The 23,795-nt window shown below is 42.5% G+C and overlaps 1 protein-coding gene across 2 annotated transcripts in view; it reads left to right on the forward strand.

Annotated features, from left to right (window-relative positions):
* ptpn13 (protein tyrosine phosphatase non-receptor type 13) overlaps nucleotides 1–23,795 on the forward strand; it is a 280,945-nt gene that overhangs the window by 156,701 nt on the left and 100,449 nt on the right. For both annotated transcript variants that reach the window (XM_078543989.1, XM_078543998.1), the window contains 6 exons: nucleotides 1,450–1,578; nucleotides 4,429–4,522; nucleotides 6,298–6,383; nucleotides 8,831–9,014; nucleotides 17,543–17,754; nucleotides 22,385–22,480. In XM_078543989.1, the coding sequence (XP_078400115.1) occupies nucleotides 1,450–1,578; nucleotides 4,429–4,522; nucleotides 6,298–6,383; nucleotides 8,831–9,014; nucleotides 17,543–17,754; nucleotides 22,385–22,480 (801 nt within the window). The remainder of the gene's footprint in view (nucleotides 1–1,449; nucleotides 1,579–4,428; nucleotides 4,523–6,297; nucleotides 6,384–8,830; nucleotides 9,015–17,542; nucleotides 17,755–22,384; nucleotides 22,481–23,795) is intronic.

A 23,795-nucleotide genomic window follows, 5' to 3' on the forward strand; every position in this document is an offset into this window, starting at 1 on the left:
TTTTAAAAGAGTTTAGAGTTTCTGCCTCTACCACCAACTTGGACAGCGAATTCCAGACACCCATGAGCCTCTGCGTAAAAAAGTTCTTCCTCACATCCCCACTATGCCTTCTACCACTTATCTTGAATCTATGTCCCCTGGTTCAAGAATTCTCCACCAAGGGAAACAATTTTATCCTGTCCACTCTATTCCCCTCATAATTTTGTACACCTCAATCAAGTCACCTCGCAGCCTTCTTTGTTCTAAGGAAAATAACCCCAACCTATCCAATCTCTCCTCTTAGCTACACTTTTCTGACCCTCGCAACATTCTTGTAAACCTCCTCTGCACTCTCTCCAGAGCTATTACATCCTCCCTGTAATGTGGTGACCAGAACTGCACACAATACTCCAGTTGTGGCCTCACCAGTGTTTTATACAATTCCAACATTATATCCTTACTTTTATATTCTATACCTCTGCCAATGAAGGAGAGCATTCCGTATCCCTTCTTTATAACCTTGTCTATTTGAACTGCTGCCTTCAGGGACCTGTGTACTTGTACGCCAAGATCTCTCACTTCATCTACCCCTCTTAGTATATTCCCATTTATTGTGTAATCCCTGTAACTGTTTGACCTCCCTAAATGTATGACCTCACACTTCTCTATGTTAAAATCCATCTACCACTTTACCGCCCACTCCACCAACCCATCTATATCGTTTTGGAGATTATGGCTATCCTCTACACTATTCAGTACTCAGCCAATCTTTGTGTCATCTGCAAATTTCCCAATCGTGCCCCCCACGTTCACGTCCAAATTGTTAATATATAACACAAACAGCAAGGGCCCCAACACCGAGCCCTGTGGAATACCACTTGAGACAACTTTCCATTCGCAAGGGCGTCCATCGACCATTACCCTTTGTTTCCTGTTACAAAGCCAACCTTTTATCCAGTTTGCCACATTACCCTGAATCCCATGGGCTTTTACTTTGCTGACCAATTTGCCATGTGGGACCTTGTCTAATGCCTTGCTAAAATCCATGTACACAACATCCACTGCACTACCTTCATCAACCCTTGTCACTTCCTCAAAGAATTCAATCAAATTTGTGAGGCAAGACCTTCCTTTAACAAATCCATGCTGATCATCCCTGACTAGTCCATGCCTTTCCACATCACAGTTAATCCTATCTCTCAGGATTGATTCTACTAATTTGCTCACCACCGATGTAAGACTAACTGGCCTATAATTGTTTGGCATTTCCTTTGATTCCTTTTTAAACAATGGAACTACGTTTGCATTTCTCCAGTCCTCTGGTACCTCCCCTGTATCTAGTGAAGATTGGAAAATCATCCTCAGAGCATCTGCTATCTCCTCCCTAACTTCCTTCAGCAGCCTCGGAAACAATCCATCTGTATTTTTAATATTGCTGTTTAAGCTAATTTTAACTTTGTTTGCACATAGGATTCTGCAACAGATAAGACCAAAAGAAGAGCTTTTTCTGATACTAAACAAAGCACTTTGCTAAAGCCAGGAGACATTTTCGAAGTGGAATTGTCAAAAATAGAGAACAGCTTGGGCATTAGTGTCACGGTACTGTTTGGCAAGGTTTTCAACTTTCTCTTTCTCTACTTAGTAAAATATTAAAGTGTGTAAAATTTAGATTCAATGGTATTAATTTTCAGAAGTCACAGGACAATTTGGCCATATATATCAGTGTTGCAAAATATTTGTGATATTCTTTTCTCTGGAAACCAATTGTAAACCTACAATTACTGATTTTTCCTGGCCCCCTATTGCCCGAGCACTGGATGGACAAGGACACCCAAAGTTTACTCTACCTGCCTAAGTCTCAAAGGATTTGATGTGTCAGGTCTTTACTGTTGCCTGGTCACACCATTAGCACTGTATGCCCTCTAAGGTGCTTTAAGTGCAGCTGTGGCCTTGAGAAGCCTGTTGCTGTGGAACTGGCTGCAAGACTCTGGGTTACCTTACATCTGTTAGAAAATAACAGCAAGAAAACCTACAGGCCCGTGGAATGTGGCTGTAATTGAAAGGGGGAATTTATTTTTCTGGCGTGCCTCGCCTTACCTGATTTCTCAAACCTTCCAATTTGTCGCAGTCCCAAGAGCAAATCCCGCCACCAGCTTCTTCAGGTGCTTTTCTAGATCAGTGACAAGAAAGTGAAGCAGGAGGGTTAGGGTCAGCCCCACTCTCTCAGGCTTATGTCTGCTGCAATTATTCATTGGTGCCAGGAAATAAGCTTACCCTGGGAACTGCTGATAGAAGATCATTCCCCTACCCCACCCCCACCTTAGTTTTCAGCGATGAAAAGTACAGTTTTCAAAAACCATCATGGTTGGAGGGAAACAATGAACTAAAAATTTACCTGGGTATTAGCGTATACCAGGCAGTGTTACATTGGGTTCCTATTTTCTTGTGATACAAATGGAACTAATAATCAGGCAGGATAGCTAACAGATGGCTGACTGAATACTTCCCTATTTGCACTGCTGCTCAAGGTGAATATTTATTCATGTGTCATATGTTTCTATTCCACCACCAATATCAGCACCTCCTTTTGAATTTTGATGCCTTTGCTTTTGGTATGTTTGAAAGAATTGGCTAATTCACTACTCTCAATCTCCTTGCATGCAGACCATTCAAAGGGATTGAAGTTGTGAAAACACATTCTTGTGTTTTTTGAAACTAGCGATTTTGACCTTACATTATATCAATATTTGTTGTCAGCTATGGAAACTTACAAGTGCTCCAGAATAGATTGCTTTGAGCGTTTTGTAGCTTGGTCATGTTACAATATAACTTTTTGCTCAAGACTGAAAAATTCTAAGTCATGAGCTATAGCATTGAAAATATATTGCACTTTCAAACAACAAAGGTTATTGCACAAAGTCTTCAAATTACTTGCTAGCTTCAGAAATCCTTCCAAGTGAATCTGTCAAAGCAGTTATTACTGGACATCACCTTTTTATGTTTTTGTCAGTTTATACTTAATGTGTTTAGACTTGTACCATGCCCGCAGCTAAGGAGTAAAGTGGGATCTGCCCCCAGAACAATGTTTGTCTCCCTCGCTCTCAACTTTTAATGCCCCCTTTGTTATTCTGGTAATAATCCTTCATTTATGTCCCTTTGTTAGTGATTCACTTTCAGGTGGAAATTATCTTTCACTGTTGACCCTTTCAAAACCTTTCGTAATTTTAGATCCTTTCTTAAAACTTCTCTGTTCCAGTGAGAAGACAAACAAACCATAATTTCTCATGCCTTTAACTATAACGTCTAATTCTCAAAATAATTTTAGTGGCTCTTGAGGGTACAATTTCCATGGCTCTGATATTCTAGCAATAGTGAGGCAATTAAGCTGAAACAGCACTTCAACCAAGGCCTGAGAAAAATCTTGTGTACATATATCAATTGCTTGGTTTAAAATTTAGTGCCCCATGTAGAAAATCAGTATACAATTTTCCTTTTAGGATAGAATTTTTAACCTTCATTTCCACTTTTAAATATCTTTGAGGAGAATTTTCTCTTCGGCATGTGGGGCCTGCCTGCACACACGGAAAATGACACACGGTGACGTCGGGCGTGCGTCCTGACGCCACCACGTGTCATTCCGATCTTCCATTCAGCAGGCACGCACCCGAGTCAGCTGCGCGCCTGCTGAACTGTCAAAGGCCTATTAAGGCCATTAATAATCCAATTAAACAAATTGACAGGGCTGCCTGTCCAACCTTAAGATTGGCGGGCAGGTGAAGAGCCCAAGCAGCCTTCGCATCTTGCATGAAACCTCAACCACGGGCGGGATGAGGTTTCATGAAGGTTTTATTAATTAAATAATTTTTATGAAAATTCATAAACATGTCCCAGTTCATGTGACATTGTCACATGAGGGGACATGTCTGAATAATTTTATTTTTTAAAATTTTTTCCACTTTTTAAAACTGAAGTTAATCTCCATGAGGCAGTTCTGTGTCTCAGGCCTGACTCTCCCTCCTCCCCCCCGCTCGCACAACTAATTGGCCCACCCACGTAAAATGGCGGCGCGCAGCCGAACACGGATGGCGGTTGGCTCCGCATCCGCTCCCGACTGGCCCACCCGCTGGGGAGAAAATTCTCCCCTTTGCTTTTGCCGATCTCAATCTCTGTTCTCTCCTCTATTAATCTTCACATTTAGCGGGCATTTTCCTTTGCCATTCATTTTTCCAAGATGCACAACTTCACAATTCTCTGCAGTGACTTTGTGTGCCATCGATCTGCCCACTGCCGGTAATGCATATTCTCCTGAGTTTTCTTCTCAATTTGACTTTTGGTAACAACAAACTATATAATCATACTTTTTAAAAAATGAATTTTGTAATTTAAACGTGTTTTTACGGGTTGGTCATCTTCCTGTAGATATCTTCCATTATATTAATTTTTCTCTAGGGTGGTATTAACACAAGTGTGAGACATGGCGGGATTTATGTCAAAGCCATAATACCAGGTGGAGCAGCTGAGGCCGATGGACATATTAGGAAAGGTAAGTCATCTATAAATACTAAATTGGAGAGACCATTTAGTTGTCAGGATCCATTTTAAGTTGCTTTTTCAGAAATTGTAACTTACTGTATAACATTTTTTTGAAAAGTGTTTCCTTATGCAAAATGATGGTCTGCAATTTTTAGCAACTGCCTAAAATAGTGCACTAATCTTCTGAATTGGCTTTAAGTTCATACGTCAAATTATTTTCTCTGATTATATTGGAACAAATGGGGTAGTGTTACATGGAGAAGTAGGAGTAATTGTATTTTTGCAGAGTATGCACTTGCACATAAGTAATAGGTTATCTCAGTGACAATCATTTGTGTGCTGTTTGCTGTGGCTTTTGTCTAATACAATTGCAGAGGTGTACTTTCGATTAAAATAAACTCTTAGTTAAGTTAGCTATCTTATCTGTCTTATATATATATGCTGAAATAGAACAGTAATTCTTCACTTAATGTTGTAGTTACATTCCTGAAAAGTGCAACTTTAATTGAAACAACGTTACGCAAATCTGATTTTCCCATTACAACCAATGTAAAATCTGCAGTTAGGTTCTATAGGACCTTTCTCGTCAGAGAAAAATTAAAACATTATAGCCTGTAAGTTGAAATACTGCAATTTCTAAATGCCTATCTTTGTAAATGAAACAACTTTTAAAATAAAATACATTTTAAAATATCAAAAATATATATTAACTCTTTCTACTTGCCTTCTGCTCATCAACCTTCCCACTTCCCTTTCCCCTCCCTGCTCCCCACTTCCCTCTCCTCCCCCCCCATGCTGCCGCTTCCCTCTCCTGAAGCCTTGCTGTGAGTGAGGGCTTGGGAGAGGGGCAGCGAGAGGAGCTTTGAGTGGGAGAGCCAGGAGAGAAGCGGTGAATGGGCGGGGCCGGCGAGTGGGAAGGGGGGGCGAGTGGGAAAGGCAGCAAGTGGGAATGTTAGGGAGTGGGATAGGTGGGAAGTGAGAGAGACGGGGAGTAGGAGAGGTGGCGAATGGGACAGTCGGAGAGGCTACTCCAAAAATAATCAACAAATTTCAGTCGGCTCTACAATTATTTCTTTCTTTTGGAAATCTGAAGATCATTTCAAATAATTTCAATGAAGCTACATGGAATTTGGCACCTGAAATTGTGATTCATAGACTGGGGAAGAGTGGGTGCATCTCCTGCCTGCTGCTAGAATTTGGGGTAGAACTCGGTTGCACTGAGATTCCACCCCCATTAATTTTTGCTGCCATTTTCTGGTACCGGGATAACATGGAATGCTTCCATCCACCCTCCCTTCTTCCACAACATCAAGTAGCATACCTGGGAGTATTCCCAAGCTACCCCAGAAGTTCCATCTGTTGCGCCCTTCTAAAGCCTCACCAGGCACAGCTGACATGTGTTCTGTTGAAACCTTCTGAAAATCCCTAAACTTTCACCAAGCAAAATTAATTGATCCCACACCCCCACCCACCGCCAATGTTGGAGCAACTTCTGCTGACGTGATCTTGCTGCACTGGCAACCCACTCCATTGTTGCAAGTGATCCCATTGCCTGGTTATTTGAGACAGAGCCTGAACTTGTTTGCTCAGGCAGACTTTGTTAATGTTCTGCCAGTGGAGTAGTCTTACAGTAATTTTGGGACAATGATTCTAGCATCATTACCTTTGCACTGGGAAATCATTAGCTTTGGCACCAGTTCAGGAATCACTCCTTGCCATATGCTGCTACCTGATCCAAGTTCAGAAGTTTTTTGATTATATTTTTCCCTCAACGTTTGCTGGTAGGTGACCGCGTTCTTTCTGTGAATGGAATCTGTCTGGAGGGTGCAACGCATAAACAGGCTGTAGAGACTCTGAGGAGCACAGGACAAGTATGTATATTCACCGTTTCAGACACATTACTAATCTGTAACTGAAAGCAGAAAAGATAAAATAAACAAACCTGATTATTGGGCACTACCTGGCTTCCTATTCTGCTTGCAGCTTAATTTTCCTCATAGCGTGGTCAATAGTTAGAACAAACTCATCTAAATGGTAATACTGTGTCGTTAATTACTCCTTTAAAGGTTGGGGGTGGGGGGGCTAGATTAACATCTGGGTAAGAAGCATGCAAAATAAATAAATCTACATAAATGTTGATTAAATATTATGCATTTCATGTGACTGGAACCATTATGAAATAACTCTGAATGATCTTTTTGAAGGGCCGTGAATTTTTGGCTTAAATCACCTTTTCTCACTCCATATTTTATATTCCTGTTCATTTACATTACTGGCTGAAACATTTTTTTAAAATTCTGCTGCACAAACATTATGCCAATTTAACCAGGAATTTTTAAAGTTTATTCTTTCACGGGATGTGAGCGTTGCTGGCTAGGCCTGCATTTGTTGCCCATCCCTAATTGCCCTTGAGAAGTGGTGGTGAGCTGCCTTCTTGAACTGCTGCAGTCCACGTGGTGTAGGTACACACACAGTGCTGTTAGGCATCGTTTTACTATTTTGCCTTGTTCGCCTTATAAAGGATCAGCACATGTTCTGACATCTTTTGTTCTCTTCCTTTATTTTGTGTTTGTGCTTTAAATTAAGCTACTGTTCAGGCACAGCATGAGGTATGGCATTTTGTTTAAAGATTTCACTTGGTGACTTTGCAAAGTTCCTCACCTCTTCAAACATTTAGCATTGTATTCCAATGCAGCAGAATATAGTGGGCCTGAGCTTCCACAGAGTAGCAATCAGGGTCAGCAATCAGGGTCGGCTTGCCACTCCGCCCCTAGTTTCCTACCTCAAAATTCAAGCGATCCTTCCCCATCCGACCTGCTGACTCAGGCATGGCAAGAACTGTGTTGGGCAGTGCACTCCTGAGGCCTTCCATCGAGGGCTGCACAGTCAGACGTAAGGAGGCCATGCCCCCTTTTTTACAGCACCAGCTGCCATAAACCAAGTCCAGCCATTTTCAAGCCAGGGAGAAGGTAGGCTTGTCAGGTAAGTAGCTAGAAGTTGGGAGGGTGGGGTTGGGCACTCGGGAGGGGTTGGGCAGCCAGGAGGTGGGAGGTTGGGTCGGGTTGGGCCTTGATGGGGGAGGCGGGGTGGGGGGGGGGGAGGCGGAGTCGGGATTGGTGGGAGTCCCCTGGGGCCAGGGAGAAGATAGGTTTGTGAGCTAAGTGGGTAGGATTGGGGGTGGGGGAGGTGGGAGTTGGTTGGTGCGGCGGAGAGAGTTTAGTCTGGGGAGTGGCCATTGGCGGTTGGGGATTCAGTTGGTCGGGGGTGTCAGCCAAGTGGGGTATCGGAAGGGGAGGCCGGGTTATCAGTGGGATGGGTTGGTCAGGGGTGATCAGGTGGTCAGTTGGGGGAGTGGGGGTCAGTGCGGGTGGGGGTGGATGGTGTTGGTTGGTCAGTGCGGGAGGTAGGGTTCGAGTGGTCAGTGGGCAGGGTCAGGTGGTCACTGGGGGGTGGGGTGGAAGGTGATGAGTGGTCAGTGATGGGGGTGGGGTTCGGGTAGGCAGGGTCAGGTGGTCAGTGGTGGAGGGGCTGGTTGGTCGGGTGTGGGGGTCAGGTGGTCAGTTGGGGAGATGTTTGGGTGATCATTGGTGGGATTGGAGTTTGGGCTGGGTGGTTAGTAAGGGAGTGGAGGGGTCCCTTGTGGGTCGGGGGGGTGTCCCTTGCAGATTGGGGCTGGACTGGTGGGGGTTTGGGGCATAGATAATGAGCTCCCTAGGTGTAGGAGGAGTTCCTGTGGGGAGTCAGGGGGTGGGAGGAATCTTGTGGAGTCAGTGGGATGGAGTGGTGGATAGTTAGGGGCCGGGGAGGTCAGTACAATAGATGTGTTTCTAATTCTTCTAACCTTTTCTGGGTAGCTATTGCTGTAATACAGTTGGAACCATCTGAAGTTTGCAATTTAAATTGCATTTTCGGATGGTTCCCAGTACAGGGCAATTGTCCATCGGAAGTTTGAACTTCCGGGGCAATTTCTGTGCAATCCTTACCTGGGAGCTTCCAGTGTGGCTCCCCAGTGCATCTTTGTTGTACTCCCCAGATACACTGCCCTGGAACTCGGAAGTTGTAGCTTTGCAGAATCAATACTTTTTGCTTGTCTGTCAAAATGAAGATATGTTCAGCTCTTCAAAGGCAATTAGCATTACTGAGTATATGTAGAGTGACTTAGGCACAAAGTAAAGATAGAAACAAGCCCTATACCTTAGAGACTCGCTAAATTTCAAACTTCTGCTTATTGTGTTATGGGAACTCTCTTATTGCATATATAGCACATTGTAACTTAAATATTAAGTTAAAAAAGTATCAAGCATATCCTTATTTCCAGGTTGTTAATCTATTACTGGAGAAGGGGCAGCTTCCTGCGACCAGTGTTCATGCTCCTGTCACTCCACAGTGCACACCTCCATGTGCAGCCAATCAAAATGCACCGTGTGAATCTACTGACAAACAAGAACTAGTCTCAAAATCCATGCCATCAACTGCCAAAGATCACACTTTTGTTAATGATGGTAAGAAGCTGTGTGATGTTTAAAATTGTTGAGACATAGCTGTGCTGTAAAGGAACATTTGCAGACATGACTGATGGTTCAGCTATTTAGGACAGTGAGCAGATAAACTATAAGCAACAATAATGGTTTCTGGTCTTTCTCTACTGTGTACTGTAACTGATTTTAATGGAGTACCAATTGAGACATTACATTTGGCTAAGGAAGGGAAAACTAGCTTAGAATATGGCTCTTGAAAATGGAAAATTTCATGCTGGTGCAATAAAGTGATATTTTACTGAGGCTAAGTTTAAAAACATGCTGTTGAGGAAAAGAAGGTATATTTTCCCATTGTCTGAGAGGCTTTTAAGAAAAAAATTTTCATGTATCCCAATCCCAGATAGAAAATGAAATTAAGTTGCCCACTTCCGTGTAAGTTCATTTTCTCCCCGAGTCCATATGATTTGATAATAAACAAGGACAAATGAATGAACTATTGAATATTTAACATGGTAAACCAGTACTTTGAACTGCCAAATACAGCTGCTTGTAGTGCTGCAAATCCTAACTCTATCATAATACAACTATGGATGCGTCATTAAGGAATCTGGGGTTCACTGAAGGGCATATAGGATGGGCGAATATTTCCTGGACTGTAGGTTACAGAAGGTGGTCACCCCACAAACAGATAGAACTCAGAATAGTAAGTAGTGGCCATCCAGAAGAGTAGGAAGAGGCAGGAATTCTCCAAGACTTTTTTCAACAATTTTTTAAGGAGCATTTTCAAAGTGTTATCCAGCATTCAATACCAGTGAGGGTAAAGACACCTCAAAGGAGTTTCTTGATCTGTATCTAGGATGGAGGCATTGCTGGATCTAGCTCTGGGGAATGACCTGGAACAGGTAGAGGATGTCACAGTGAGGGAGCATCTCGGAAATAATGATCTTAGTATAATATGGTCTAGATTCGGAGCAATCAAAGATAAAAATAGTTAGTGAATTGAGGAGAGATCTGGCTCACGTAGTTTAGAATAAAAGATTACATTTCTGTTTGCCAGTAAAACAACGGATGTCCTTCAAAGAGTAGATGGTTTGGGTACAGTCTAGATACATGCCTATCAGTGGGAAAGAGGAGGGCAACTAAAGCCAAAGCTTGTTGGATTATGAAAGAGTTAATAGGTCATAATACGTTAGTTGGGATGGAACCAGTGTTTTATAGATGTTCATCATGACGTCCTTGCTTTTGTAGTCTGTGCCCTATTTATATGCCCAGGATCCCATTTGTCTTTTTGACCACTTTCTCAACTTGTCCCTATCACTTTCAACAATTTGCGCACATATACCCAAACATCTCTTTGTTCCTGTACCCCCTTTAGAAATGTATCCTTTACATTTCCCTTCTTCATTTAATACCTTAGCCATGCCCTCTATTTCTATGTGTAGATCTCCTTTTGTGTCCCATTAGGCTAGCTATTATAAAGGAAAAGGAGCAATTCCAGAGTAAAAATAATTAATTGAGGGAAGGCCAATTTCAGGAGGGTGACAATGGATTCAGTCCAGGTAAAAAGATTGACAGGCAAATCTGTAGTGGATCAATGAGCTGCCTTTAAAGAGGAGATGGTTCACATACAGTAAAGGTAAGTTCCCACAGAGGGGAAAGGCAGGACAAGCAAAATTTGGGTAACAAAAGGGGTAGGGAGTAAGGGGAAGCAGAAAAAGGGTGCACATGACAGACATTGTTAACAAGAAAAGTTAAAGACAGTATCAAACTAAAAGTAAAAACATATAATCGTGCAAAGATGGGTAGTAGGTCAGAAGATTGGGCAAAATATAAAGAACAGCAAAGAATGACAAAAAGATTAATAAGGAGGGAAAAATTAGAGTATGAGAGAAAGCTAGCTGGAAATATAAAGGCGGATGATAAGCATTTCTATAGATATTTAAATAATATTTAAAGAGCTAACAAGGGAGCGTTGGACCTATAGAAAGTGAGTCTGGGGAATTAATAATGGAAATTAAGGAGATGGCAGATGAATTGAACAGGCATTTTGTATAAGTTTTCACTATAGAGGATACGAGTAACACCCTAAAAATAGCTATAAATCAGGAAATGGAAGGGAGGGAGGAACTCAGGACAATTACAATCACTGGAGAAGTGATCTTGAGAAATTTGTGGAGCTGCGGGCTGACAAATCCTTGGGCCCTGATGGACTTCATTCTAGGGTCTTGAAAGTGGTGACTGGTGAGAAAGTTGGTGCACTGTTTTTAATTTTCCAAAATTCCCTAGATTCGGGGAAGGTTCCATTAGATTGGAAAATAGCAAATATAACTCCATTATTCAAAAAGAGAGGGGGACAGAAAGCAGGAAACTACAGGCCAGTTAGCTTAACATCTGTCATAGGGAAAATGTTAGAAGCTATTATTAAAGATGTTATAGCAGGGCACTTAGAAAAGTTTAAGGCAATCAGACAGAATCAGCATGGTTTTGTGAAAGGGAAATCAATTTTAACCAATTTATTGGAGTTCTTTGGAGAAGTCACATGCTGTGGACAAAGGGGAACCAATGGATGTACTGTACTTAGCTTTCCAGAAGGCATTTGATAAGATGCCACATCAAAGGTTATTGCGGAAAGTAAAAGCTCATGGTGTAGAAGGTAATATATTGTAGTGGTTGGAAGATTTGCTAGCTAACAGGAAACAGATGGTAGCCATAAATGAGTCATTTTCTGGTTGGCGGAATGTGACGAGTGGTGTGACACAGGGATTAGCACTGGGGCCTCAACTCTTTACAATTTATATAAGTGACTTGGATGAAGGGACAGAAGGTATGGTTGCTAAATTTGCTGATGACACAAAAATAGGTAGGAAAGTAAGTTGTGAAGAGGATGTAAGGCGACTACAAAGTGACATAGGTTAACTGAGTCGGAAAAGATCTGGCATATGGAGTATAATGTAGGAAAATGTGAAATTGTTCATTTTGGCAGGAAGAATAAAAAAGAAGCTTATTATCTAAATGGTGAGGGATTGCAGAGCTTTGAGATTCCGCTGGATCTGGGTGTCCTAGTGCTTGAATCACAAAAGGCTAGTATGCAGGTACAGCAAGTAATTAGGAAAGCTAATAGAATGTTATTGTTTATTGCAAGGGGAATTGAATGCAAAGGTAGGGAGGTTATGCTTCAGTTTCACAGGGCACTGGTGAGACCACATCTGGAGTACTGTGTACAGTATTGGTCTCCTTATTAAAGGAAGGATGTAAATGCATTAGAAGGAGTCCAGAGAAGGTTACTAGACTAATACCAGGACTGGGTGGATTGTCTTATGATGAAAGTTTGGACAGGTTAGGCTCAAGACCATAAGACATAGGAGCAGAAATTAGGCCATTCGGCCCATCGAGTCTGCTCCGCCACTCAATCATGGCTGATAAGTTTCTCAACCTCATTCTCCCGCCTTCTCCCCATAACCTTTGATCCCCTTACCAATCAAGGACCTATCTATCTCGGTCTTAAATAGACTCAATGACCTGGCCTCCACAGCCTTCTGTGGCAATGAATTCCATAGATTCACCACTTTCTGGCTAAAGAAGTTTCTCCTCATCTCTGTTCTAAAAGGTCTTCCCTTTACTCTGAGGCTGTGCCCTCGGGTCCTAGTCTCTCCCACTAATGGAAACATCTTCCCCACGTCCACTCTATCCAGGCCTTTCAGTATTCTGTAAGTTTCAATCAGATCCCCCCTCATCCTTCTAAACTCCATCGAGTATAAACCCAGAGTCCTCAAACGTTCCTCATACGTTAAGCCTTTCATTCCTGGGATCGTTCTCGTGAACCTCCTCTGGACTGTCTCCAAGGCCAGAACATCCTTCCTAAGGTACGGGGCCCAAAATTGCTCTCAATACTCTAAATGTGTTCTGACCGGAGCCTTATAAAGCCTCAGCAGCACATCCCTGCTTTTATATTCTAGTCCTCTCGAAATAAATGTCAACATTGCATTTGCCTTCCTAACTACCGACTCAACCTGCAAGTTAACCTTAAGAGAATCCTGGACTAGGACTCCCAAGTCCCTTTGCACTCCAGATTTCTGAATCCTCTCCCCATTTAGAAAATAGTCTATGCCTCTATTCTCCCTACCAAAGTGCATGACCTCACACTTCCCCACGTTATATTCCATCTGCCACTTCTTTGCCCATTCTCCTAACCTGTCCAAATCCTTCTGCAGCCTCCCCACCTCCTCAATACTACCTGTCCCTCCACCTATCTTTGTATCATCTGCAAACTTAGCCAGGATGCCCTCAGTTCCTTCATCTAGATCATTAATGTATAAAGTGAAAAGTTGTGGTCCCAACACTGACCCCTGCGGAACTCCCCTAGTCACTGGCCGCCATCCTGAGAAGGACACCCTTATCCTCACTCTCTGCCTCCTGCCAGACAGCCAATCTTCTATCCATGCTAGTACCTTGCCTCTAACACCATGGGCTCTTATCTTACTGAGCAACCTCCTGTGCGGCACCTTGTCAAAGGCCTTCTGGAAGTCCAAGTAGATACATCCATTGGCTCTCCTTTGTGTAACCTACTCGTTACCTCCTCAAAGAATTCTAACAGATTTGTCAGGCATGACCTCCCCTTGATGAAACCATGCTGACTTTGCCCTATTTTACCATGCACTTCCAAGAATTCTGAAATCTCATCCTTAATAATGGACTCTAAAATTTTACCAACGACCAAGGTCAGGCTAATCGGCCTGTAATTTCCCGTCTTTTGCCCCACTCCCTTCTCAAACAGGGGGGTTACATTAGCGATTTTCCAGTCCTCCGGGACCCTCCCTGACTCAAGTGATTCCTGAAAGATCACCACTAACGCCTCCACTATCTCTTCAGCTATCTCCTTCAGAACTCTGGGGTGTAATCCATCTGGTCCAGGTGATTTATCCATCTTCAGACCTTTCAGTTTTCCGAGCACCTTCTCTTTGGTAATGGCCACCATACTCACCTCTGCCCCCCGACTCTCTTGAACTTTGGGGATGTTACTCGTGTCTTCCACCGTGAAGACTGACGCAAAGTACCTATACAGCTCCTCCGCCATTTCTTTGTTCCCCACTACTACTTCTCCAGCGTCATTTTCCAGCAGCCCAATGTCCACTTTTGCCTCTCTCTTACCCTTTATATATCCAAAAAAAACTTGTATCCACTGGAGTTAGAAGAATAAGGGGTGACTTGATTGAAACCTTTAAGATTCTGTGGGGTCTTGACTGAGTGGGTGTGGAGAGGATGGGTGAATCTAGAACTAGGGGTTACAGTTTAAAAATAAGGGGTCGCTCATTTAAGATAGAGATGAGAAGAAATTTTTTCTCTTAGCGGGTTTTGAGTCTTTGGAACACTCTTCCAAAAAAGGCAGTGGAAGCAGGGTCTGTGAATGTTTTTAAAGCAGTGCTAGATAGATTCTTGATTAAGAAGGGGGTGAAAGGTTATTGGGGGTAGGCGGGAGGTTACAATCAGATCAGCGATGATCTTACGGAATGGCTGAAGGGTCATGTGGCCTACTCCTGCTCCTAGTTCGTATATTGGTTGGTAATATAAGTGAGAACCATGGCACACAAGGCTATGGGCCTAGTGCTGGAAAATGGGATTAGAATAGTTCAGTACTTGTTTTCCGGCGCAGACTCGATGGGCCAAAGGGCTTTTTTCTGTGCTGTAGACCTCTATGACTCAATAACCAGACTGAATGAACCAAATTCAGAGGGCAAGTGTAAAAGTAATAAGAGCAGCAAAGAGAGTATGAGAAGAGACTGGACACTAACATAAAAGGGAATTTCAAAGTCTTTTACATGTACATCAATCATTAAAGGGCAGTAAAAGGAAGGGTGGGACTAATTAAGGGTTAAAAAGGGAGTTCATGCATGGAGGCAGGGTGCATGGCTGAGTTATTAAATGCATACTTTTTCGTGGAAGAAGATGTTGCCTAAGTCATGGATGGGCTAAAAATTGATAAAGTGGAAGTATTAGGCTGGTTGCACTTGATAAATCACCAGAACTGGATGAGGTGCATCCAAGGATGCTGAGGGTAGTAAAGATAGAAATTGCAGAGGTACTGCTCAGATCCAAGGGTGGCGCCAGAGGACTGGAGAACTGCTAATGTTACATCCTCATTCAGAAAAGGGTATGAGGATAAATCCAGCAACTACAGGTTAGCCAGTTTAACCTTGGTGGTAGGAAAGCTTTTAGAATGATAACAGTCTCTTGGGCAAATGTAGATTAATTATGGAGAGCCAGCATGGATTTGTTAAAAGACAAATTGTGTTTAACGAACTTGATTAAGTTTTTCATGAGGTGACAAAGGACATCATTACGGACCTCTACCTAGCAGATCCTTAGCAAAGGCCTCAGCTTCAGCCCCTCACCCCTTCACCTCAATGAATTTCAAACTGAGCACAATGCTGAGCCCTTCTTCTGTTGCCTTTGCTTCCATGTTGACTTATTTGGCCAGGAACCTTTCACCCTCACTCAGTGAACCCATTTAACCATCTACAGTATTCCCCATCCACCTGAACCCCTCCCTCTGGCCTCTCACCCTCTCTAGATTTTTTCATTGAGAACTGCTGGCATGACATCGGCCACCTCAATTTCTCTACTCTTCACTCACTCTAAGCTTTCTCCCTCTGAATTTGCAGCCATCCGTTCTCTCAGGTCCAACCCTAACATTGTTATCAAACCTGCTGACAAGGGTGGTGCTGTTATTATCTAGTGTACCGATTCTATCTAGCAGAACAAATGCCAACTCTCCGACATTTCCTCCTACCTCCCCTGGACTAATCCCACACCAAACATCGAGTCATTGTTTCCAAGAGTATCAGTGACCTCATCTCATCTAGAGATCTTCCAACAATGGCCTCCAATTTAATAGTCTCTCAATCTCAAACTGCTGCTACCTCCTTCCAAAAATCCACAATCAGGACTGTCCTAGTAGATTCATCATTTCAGCCAGTTCCTGCCCCAGTGAACTGATTTCCTCCTATTGCGATTCTTATTTTTTCTCCCCTTGTCCAGTCTCTTCCCACCTACATTGTGACTCTTCCAATGCCCCCCACCACTTTAACAGTTTCCTGGCCCTATCTGTTTCCTTTTCACCATGTGTTGCAAACATCGCCACATCAAAGACAACCGCTGTTGGTGAAGAATTAAAATGACAGGCATCAGGTATGACAGGGTCATATGTGGGGACTGAATGGAGATGTTCCGCAAAGCTGCTGGTGGGGTTTCTACTCCAATTGTCAGGGCTGGCCTACTTGGCTGTAGCAAGAAAAAACAACTCTGTGCCAACCCTGTGAAAGCACCCCAAAATGTACTGTACTTTGTATATGGACTTTCAAAAGACATTCAATAAAGTACCACATATTCGCCTTGTTGATAAAATTGAAGCTCATGGTGTAAAAGGGCTAGTAGCAGCATGGATACAAAATAGTGTAGGGGATAGAAAGCAGAGAGATAATTTTATTTAATTTTTTCACAATATGTGGGCGTCATTGGCTAGGCCAGCATTTATTGTCCAACCTTTAATTGCTGTTGAGAAGTGATGAATGACTGTTGTTTTGGACAAGAGTGGTGTTCCTTTGGGTTTCAGTACTATGATTCTTGCTGTCTATGATTAACATTAATGAGTTGTTTAGGAGTTCAGGACACAATTTCAAACTTTCCATTTGGCATGGAAGAAAGAATGAGGAGAGACAATTCAAGCTAAATGATACAATTTTAAAGTAAGTTCAAGAACAAAGAGACCGGGGGAGTGTACAAATCTTTGAAGGTGGCAGGACAGGTTAACAAAGCAGCTAATAAAGGCATTAGGGATGGGCTTTATAACTAGAGGTATAGAGTGCAAAAGCCAGGAAAATTTGCTAAACTCTCATGTATAACACCAGTTCGGCCCCTGTTGGAGTATTGTTTCCAATTCTGGACGCTGCACTTTTGGAAGAATGTGAAAGATTCGGAGGGGTACAGAAGATATTTAGTTAAATGGTTCTTGGCGATGAGGTATTCCAATTACGTGGACAGACTGGAGAAGCTGTGGTTATGCCCCTTAGAGCAAAGAAGGCTAGGGGAAGACTTGATAGAGGTGTTTAAAATCATGAGAGATTTAGAGTATATGAGGGGAGACTGTTTCCAACGGCTGAAGGGTCGATAATCAGAGGTTACAGATTTGTGGTCATTGGCAAAAGCAGTAGAGGCACCATGAAGGGAAAATTTTACACACTGATTGTTTAGAATTTGGAATGCACTACCTTGATCGGGTTGTGGATGCAGATACAAAAGTAGCCTTCAAAAGGAATTTGGATAAATTCCTGAGGTGAAACAATTGCAATGATGTGGGAAAACAATAGACGAGTGGGACTAACTGAATTGCTCTTCAAAAGAGCCAGTGTAGACTCCTTGGGCCAAATGGCCTCCTGTTATGTACTGTCCTTTAATTCTACGAATGCAGTTCAGTCCTTTTAAAGCACAGACATATTCTGTGAACTGATTTTTTGAATCCATTGTAAATAAAAATATTTTTCATCCATCTTCTACAGATAACATATTTAAGGTGAAGTTAATAAAGAGTTCCTCTGGACTGGGTTTTAGTTTTGCTGAAGGCAACGACGTTGATCTTGAGCGCTGCAGAAATGTGGTAAAAATAAAGAAACTATTTCCTGGGCAACCAGCAGCGGAGTGTGGGGAGATTAATGTTGGAGATGTCATACTGCAGGTGGATGACATTCCTTTGAAAGGGCTGTCAAAGCAGGTATGTTAAACCGGAAATAATTTTAATGAGGTATTATATAAACTGATTGACTTTTGAATAATGTTAATAATTTGTTGCAAAACAATTTGGATATGTTTTGAATAGAGAAGCGGAAGTATATAATTTATAAACTCATGACCTGGAATTCACCTGGATGCAAATGTCAGTGAAAGACATGTGAACAGAGTCAAATTTTGACCATTTAATTTTATAATTGAAAGACTTACTCATAATTATGCTGGTTTGCATTAAAGTAGGGTGTACGTTTTGTGGTGCTTGTAATAAGTAGCTAGTAATAATCATTTTTACACAGTATTATCATAAGAGTAAGACAAAGGTTTGTCATTAAACCTGCCAACAAAGGTGGCGCTGTTGTTGTACTTTACTGAGGCCAAATTCCAACTCTCTGACGCCGCCTTCTACCTCCCCATGGACTGTGACCTGAACATAAGATGTTGTTTCCCAAACCGTCACTGAGTTTGTCTCCTCTGGAAATTTTCTTGCCCACCTCATGACCTCTTAAATTCATAGCGCCCCTGCAACAATCCCCCACCCCTCAAGCAGTTCTTCTACTTCCTTCCCAAAATCCACAAATAGAACTTTCCCATGGTTTCAACTTTTCTTGCCCCAGTGAACTTATTTCTTGTCTCTTTTGGCCTCTTCTTGTCCAGTCTTTTCCACGGCATCCATGACTCTTCTGAAACCATCCATTATGTTAATAGTTTCCAGTTTCCTGGCCCTAACTACCTCCTTTTCACCATGGGAGTTCCATTCCTCTAAAACTCCTCCCCGACCAGGACTGCCTAACAGCTCATTGCTTTGTCCTTAAACAGAGGCCCAACCAGTCCCCATCCACCACCACCCTCCTCTGCCTAACTGAATTTATTCTTACATTGCACAACTTATCCTTTGACTCTATTCGTTTCCTCCAAATGACAGAGTCCTATGGGATCCTGTATGGAGCCTCACTAAGCCAGCTTTTTTGTAAAGCATTCTGTGCTTCCATCCTACTCCAACCCCCTTTCTCACTACTTTTTCCAGTACATTGATGATTGTGATGGTGATTGTTCATGCTCTTGTCCTGAACCGGGAAATGCCATCAACTATTCCCTTATCTTTACATAATCCATCTCTGATTCTTTCCTCCTCTTCCTCAACTTTGTTATCTCCATTTCCGAGCATATGCTGTCAGCCGATATCTACTAGAAGCCCACCAACTCCTGCATCTGCCTAGATTGCAGTTCCTCCTACCCTGCTTCCTGTAAGCACTATAGCCCATTCTCCTAGTGTTTTCACCTCTGTTAGCTGTTCTGACATTGACACCTTCCATACCAGTGCTTCTGATATGTCTTCTATTTCCTTAATGATGTGGACAAAGATTTCCCACACTTCTGCCCATGTGTCTTCCCCTCCCTCCCAGGACTACAATGGGGTTCCTCTCATCCTTACCTTTTTACCTCACCAAACTCCATATTCAGTGGATTATCCTCAACCACCTCCAGCACAATGCTACCACAAAACAGGTCTTCTCCTTGCCTCTCACCATTCCAAAGGAATTGTTCCCTCCACAACACAGTGCTCCACTCTTCCATCATCCAACACCAACTTCTCTTCCCATACCTTAACATGCAAGTGAAGGAGATACACCTACCTTTTTACCTGCTCCCTTCCCTCTGTGCAGGGGTCCAGTTAGTTCTTCCAGGTGAAACATTGATTTACTTGTACCAGTTTCAATTTAGTATACTCAATTTGCTGCACACAACGTGGTCTCTTCTACATTGCAGAGAACAACTACACATTGGGTGATCGCTTTATTGAACACCTTCATTCAGTCTATGAGCGTGTTCCTGAATTTCTAGTCATTTGCCTTTTTAATTCTGTGCCCCACTTCCACTCTTACCCCTGTGCCTTGACCCCCTACACTGTTCCAATGCAGCTCGACACATCCTCATGGAATGTCACTTCATCTTTCAATTAAGCACTTTCCCAGCCCCCATCAGTCCTCTGCTCCAGTCCTAACAACACTTCCTCAGGGAGCTGCAGACCTGCAAATTATGAAGTAAAGGTGCAAAAAGCTGCAAAGAAAATGTCCATGTATCACAATCAAGCACCTGAAAGCATACCTCATAAAAATGCTGTCCACAGCTGTTTATTTTTATTTTATTTCCTAATGGAGATTTCATCCCGCCCTTGGATGAGGCTTGATGAAAAATGTAAAGGCCACCTGGCTGATTTGCCTGTCCGCCAACTGTAAGGTTGGACAGGCCACGAAAAATCACAGACAATTGTGCCATTAATGTGCTTAAATGCACGCAAAAGTCGGAAGCGTGCCCATTGAGCAAAATATCGCGATGCTTGCCCGACGTCATCTTGCACAATTTTACACCCGATCGGGTCGGGCACGCACCCGCCCTTGGGCTGTAAAATTCTGCCCCTGATGTCAGACCCAGTCACCAATCATTAATTCTGACGTGACCAAATCAAGCAAAAACCATATTTCACTATCCTTAGCCAAAAGCAGCTGCTAATTCAAAATTATTCTGAAGGTTAAAGATCGCACTGGGTCAGCTTCCACATGTAGGCTGATGGCACCCAGCCCTCTACATTGTTTAATATTTACCATTCAACTGCTTCTATGCTGCCAGATATTTTTCCTGATGTCAAGCCTTCCACCACTGAAATCTTTCATGCTCTTGTCCTTATTCTACTCCCTTTCCTTCTTAAATTCCAAAATGTCTGAAACTCTAGCTCATATTATGCCCTGCAATAACTCCTATTCATCTATCATCCACATTCTCACTAATACACATGATCTCGGCACGTTGAATTAAAAAATCTTGTAAATATCCTCATGGTGTTGCTCCATCCTATGTCTGGAAGCTCCTCCAGCACAATAAACCTTTCGAAACACTCCTTCATTCTGATCCTGGCTTTCGCTCTTTGTCCCACTATTTGTTGCCTTGAATCTCCTTTCTGGAGTTCCCTTCCTAGAACTCTCTACCTATTTTCTTTTATTTTAAGAGTCCTTTCAAAATCCAGCTTTTCATCAAGCTTTCTGTCACCACTCCTAATATCTTCCTGGTTCAGCAACCAATTCCATTTCTTATGCCCACCCCCTGTGAAACACCATTGGACATTCCCCATGTTAAATATGCTATGCAAACTTAAATTGTATCACTAATGCATTCCATCCTGTGCTACAAGTAAAACTTCTATTTAAAGTGTCCCTGTTTAAAGATAGAAGAAAGTAGTTTTTTTTTAATTCCCTTTAAATGTTAATGGTAATCTAAACAGAAAATATATGCCTCTAACATGCAACAATTTATTGGGTTTGCTCGTCCAACATCCTTGTCTCATTCGGTCAGGTCACTTTTTAGTTGAGTACTGTCGTCAAGCTGTGTGCATTCTCTGTTCTTTAAAAAAAGTGATTCATGGAAGGAAATGAATGGCTGTAATATAATGACTGGGTTCAAATGATGTTCAGAAATGCATCTAACTTTGTTTTTCTAAGTTAGAACAGGCCCAAAACTTCTATAGCTTCAGAGTTCTGGAATGTATAAATGCTATTATTGAGGACTGAATGTGCATGTTGTGTTTGAACTTGTGTGTCTGATCCAAGACTATTAATGGCATAGCATTGTGTCATCTTATGTGGTGAGTTCCAGTAAGTTCCCAATCTCTAGAATCATTGGTAGAAGGGAAGAAGAAATTCAAGTGTTACTGGGGCATATTAAAGCATCTAGTTTGAGGGCATAAGCCAGAGTAGGGCTACTATACAGTCCTTTCTCGCCTGGATGAATGTTTCTGTCACCTTATTGCTGCAAGAGATGGGAAATTGATTTAGCTAGAAAACACATGCCCAGTGTTGTGGAGTGTCTAAAAGACACCCAACACAGTCAGCTGTAGGTAGAAACGATCAGTATGCACATGGGGGAAGCGCTCTCTCAGAATGCTCTAAAAAGGCAATTTGAAGTTACACAGCTTCTGTTGGTTATTTATACCATCTTTGGGATACGTCATCATTAAGTCACAATGTTCTTATCTTGTATGTCTCGTCCATTATATCCCTAATTATAAATGAGTTTACAACACAAATTGCAGAGGAATTTATAAAACAATCACAGAATGACCTGACCTTTAGCACAAATGATGTCCACAGTTTATTCCAAAATAGGAACTTTGTTTACTATCCTGGTGTTTCACCACCACAGTCCTGAGTCATCTCCATATCTTAGCTTGGCCCTGAGGTCAAATGATCAGTTTATTACAGTATAATTCATAGACCATGCATCAACTTGTTTTATCCTGACTCATAGGTCACACTCCTTAGCTTATCATGAACTGGCCCATAGGTTAGTCATCAACTTCCTGGCCTGGCCGAAAGGTAATATTCCCTAATATATCTATTCTGTTTTTTTTTACTGAAACACTTTTAAAGCTTGGCCAAGACTGGGTGATTCAATGATGCATTCTGATATGCTCCTTTACCCAGTAAGATACAACAACTTGCTCAGGGTGCTCTTCAGGCTAAGGTGTGTTATTGTGGGAGGATAACGGGAACACTAACATATCTCATCTTGATGAGTACACACTTGCTCCTGTTGACTTTAATGTTCTTCTCCTACTGCAGGAAATAGTGTCTGTTCTCAGACGGACATCTAAAGAGGTCACGCTGTTACTTTGCAGGCCTGAATCTGGTGTGTTACCAGACATTGATTCCTCTTTGGTGAGTTCATTGCTAGAAATTCATGATTGTCCATTGCGGAATTGTTCATCCAAAACTCTGCTGCCCATGTCCTATCCACTACTGGTCCCGCTCACCTGTCACCCCTGTCCTCATTGACTTGCATTGCATCCTGGTCCTCAAACATCTCAAGTTTAAAATTAGATTGCCTTGTGGCTTCTCCTCTCCCTGTTATGTAACCTCCAAGCTCTACAACCCTGACCCCCTGCCACATGTTGCATCCCTGCCCAGAAAACTCTGCATTCCTTTGCCTCTGACTTCTTGTACACCCCAGCCTTTGTCTCACCATTGGTGGCTGTGGCTTCAGCTGTCTAGGTCCTAACTCTGGAATTCCTTCCCTAAACCTCTGTGATTTTCTTCCTTTAAGGCCCACCATAAAACCCAAATCTTAAACCAAGTTTTTAGTCATCCTTCCTAATATCTCATTCGGCTCAGCATCCATTTTTGACTGATTAAGCTTCTGTGATGCACTTTGGGAAGTTTTTCTATATTAGCATACCTACGTTGATATGGGTTACTTTCAAACATACTAGAAAACCCATAGATTGTATATAAAAATTAAATTGTGGTAGATCATAATGGTAAATTCAAAATTGGAAAATACTACGCCTAAGAATACATAGGCACACACTTCAAGCTTAAATTGCACTGTTGGCCATATTGGGGAAGGTCAAAAGATATGCATCCTTGTGTATTTGTCTGGAGGAGAACTAGAGCCTATTTCAGGTCCCCTCACCAGAATTGGTTGACCCTGAGGAAACTTGCAGTGACACTCGAAGTTCAGGCTTAGGATTACCTGCACAACCAAGAAACATCGAAACATAGAAAATGGAAGCAGGAGTAGGTCATTCGGCCCTTTGAGCCTGCTCCACCATTCATTATGATCATGGCTGATCCTCTATCTCACTGCCATACTCCCCCTCTCTCCCCATACAACTTGATGCCTTTAGAATCTAGAAACCTATCTATTTCCTTCTTAAATATATTCAGTGACTTGGCTTCCACAGCCTTCTGTGGTAGAGAATTCCACAGGCTCACCACCCTCTTGAGTGAAGAAGTTTCTCCTCTTCTCAGTCCTAAATGTCCTACCCTGTATCCTGAGATTGTGACCCCTTGTTCTAGACCCCTCTACCCACCCCCCGCCACCCCCCGCCCCAGCTAGAGGAAACATCATCCCGGTATCCAGTCTGTCCAGCCCTGTCAGAATTTTATACGTTTCAATGAGATCCCCCCCTCATTTCTTCTAAACTCCAGTGAATACAGGTCTAGTCAGCCCAATCTCTCCTCATATGACAAT

This window comes from Cetorhinus maximus, chromosome 1, assembly GCF_964194155.1.
Source record: "Cetorhinus maximus chromosome 1, sCetMax3.hap1.1, whole genome shotgun sequence".
NCBI lineage: Eukaryota > Metazoa > Chordata > Chondrichthyes > Lamniformes > Cetorhinidae > Cetorhinus > Cetorhinus maximus.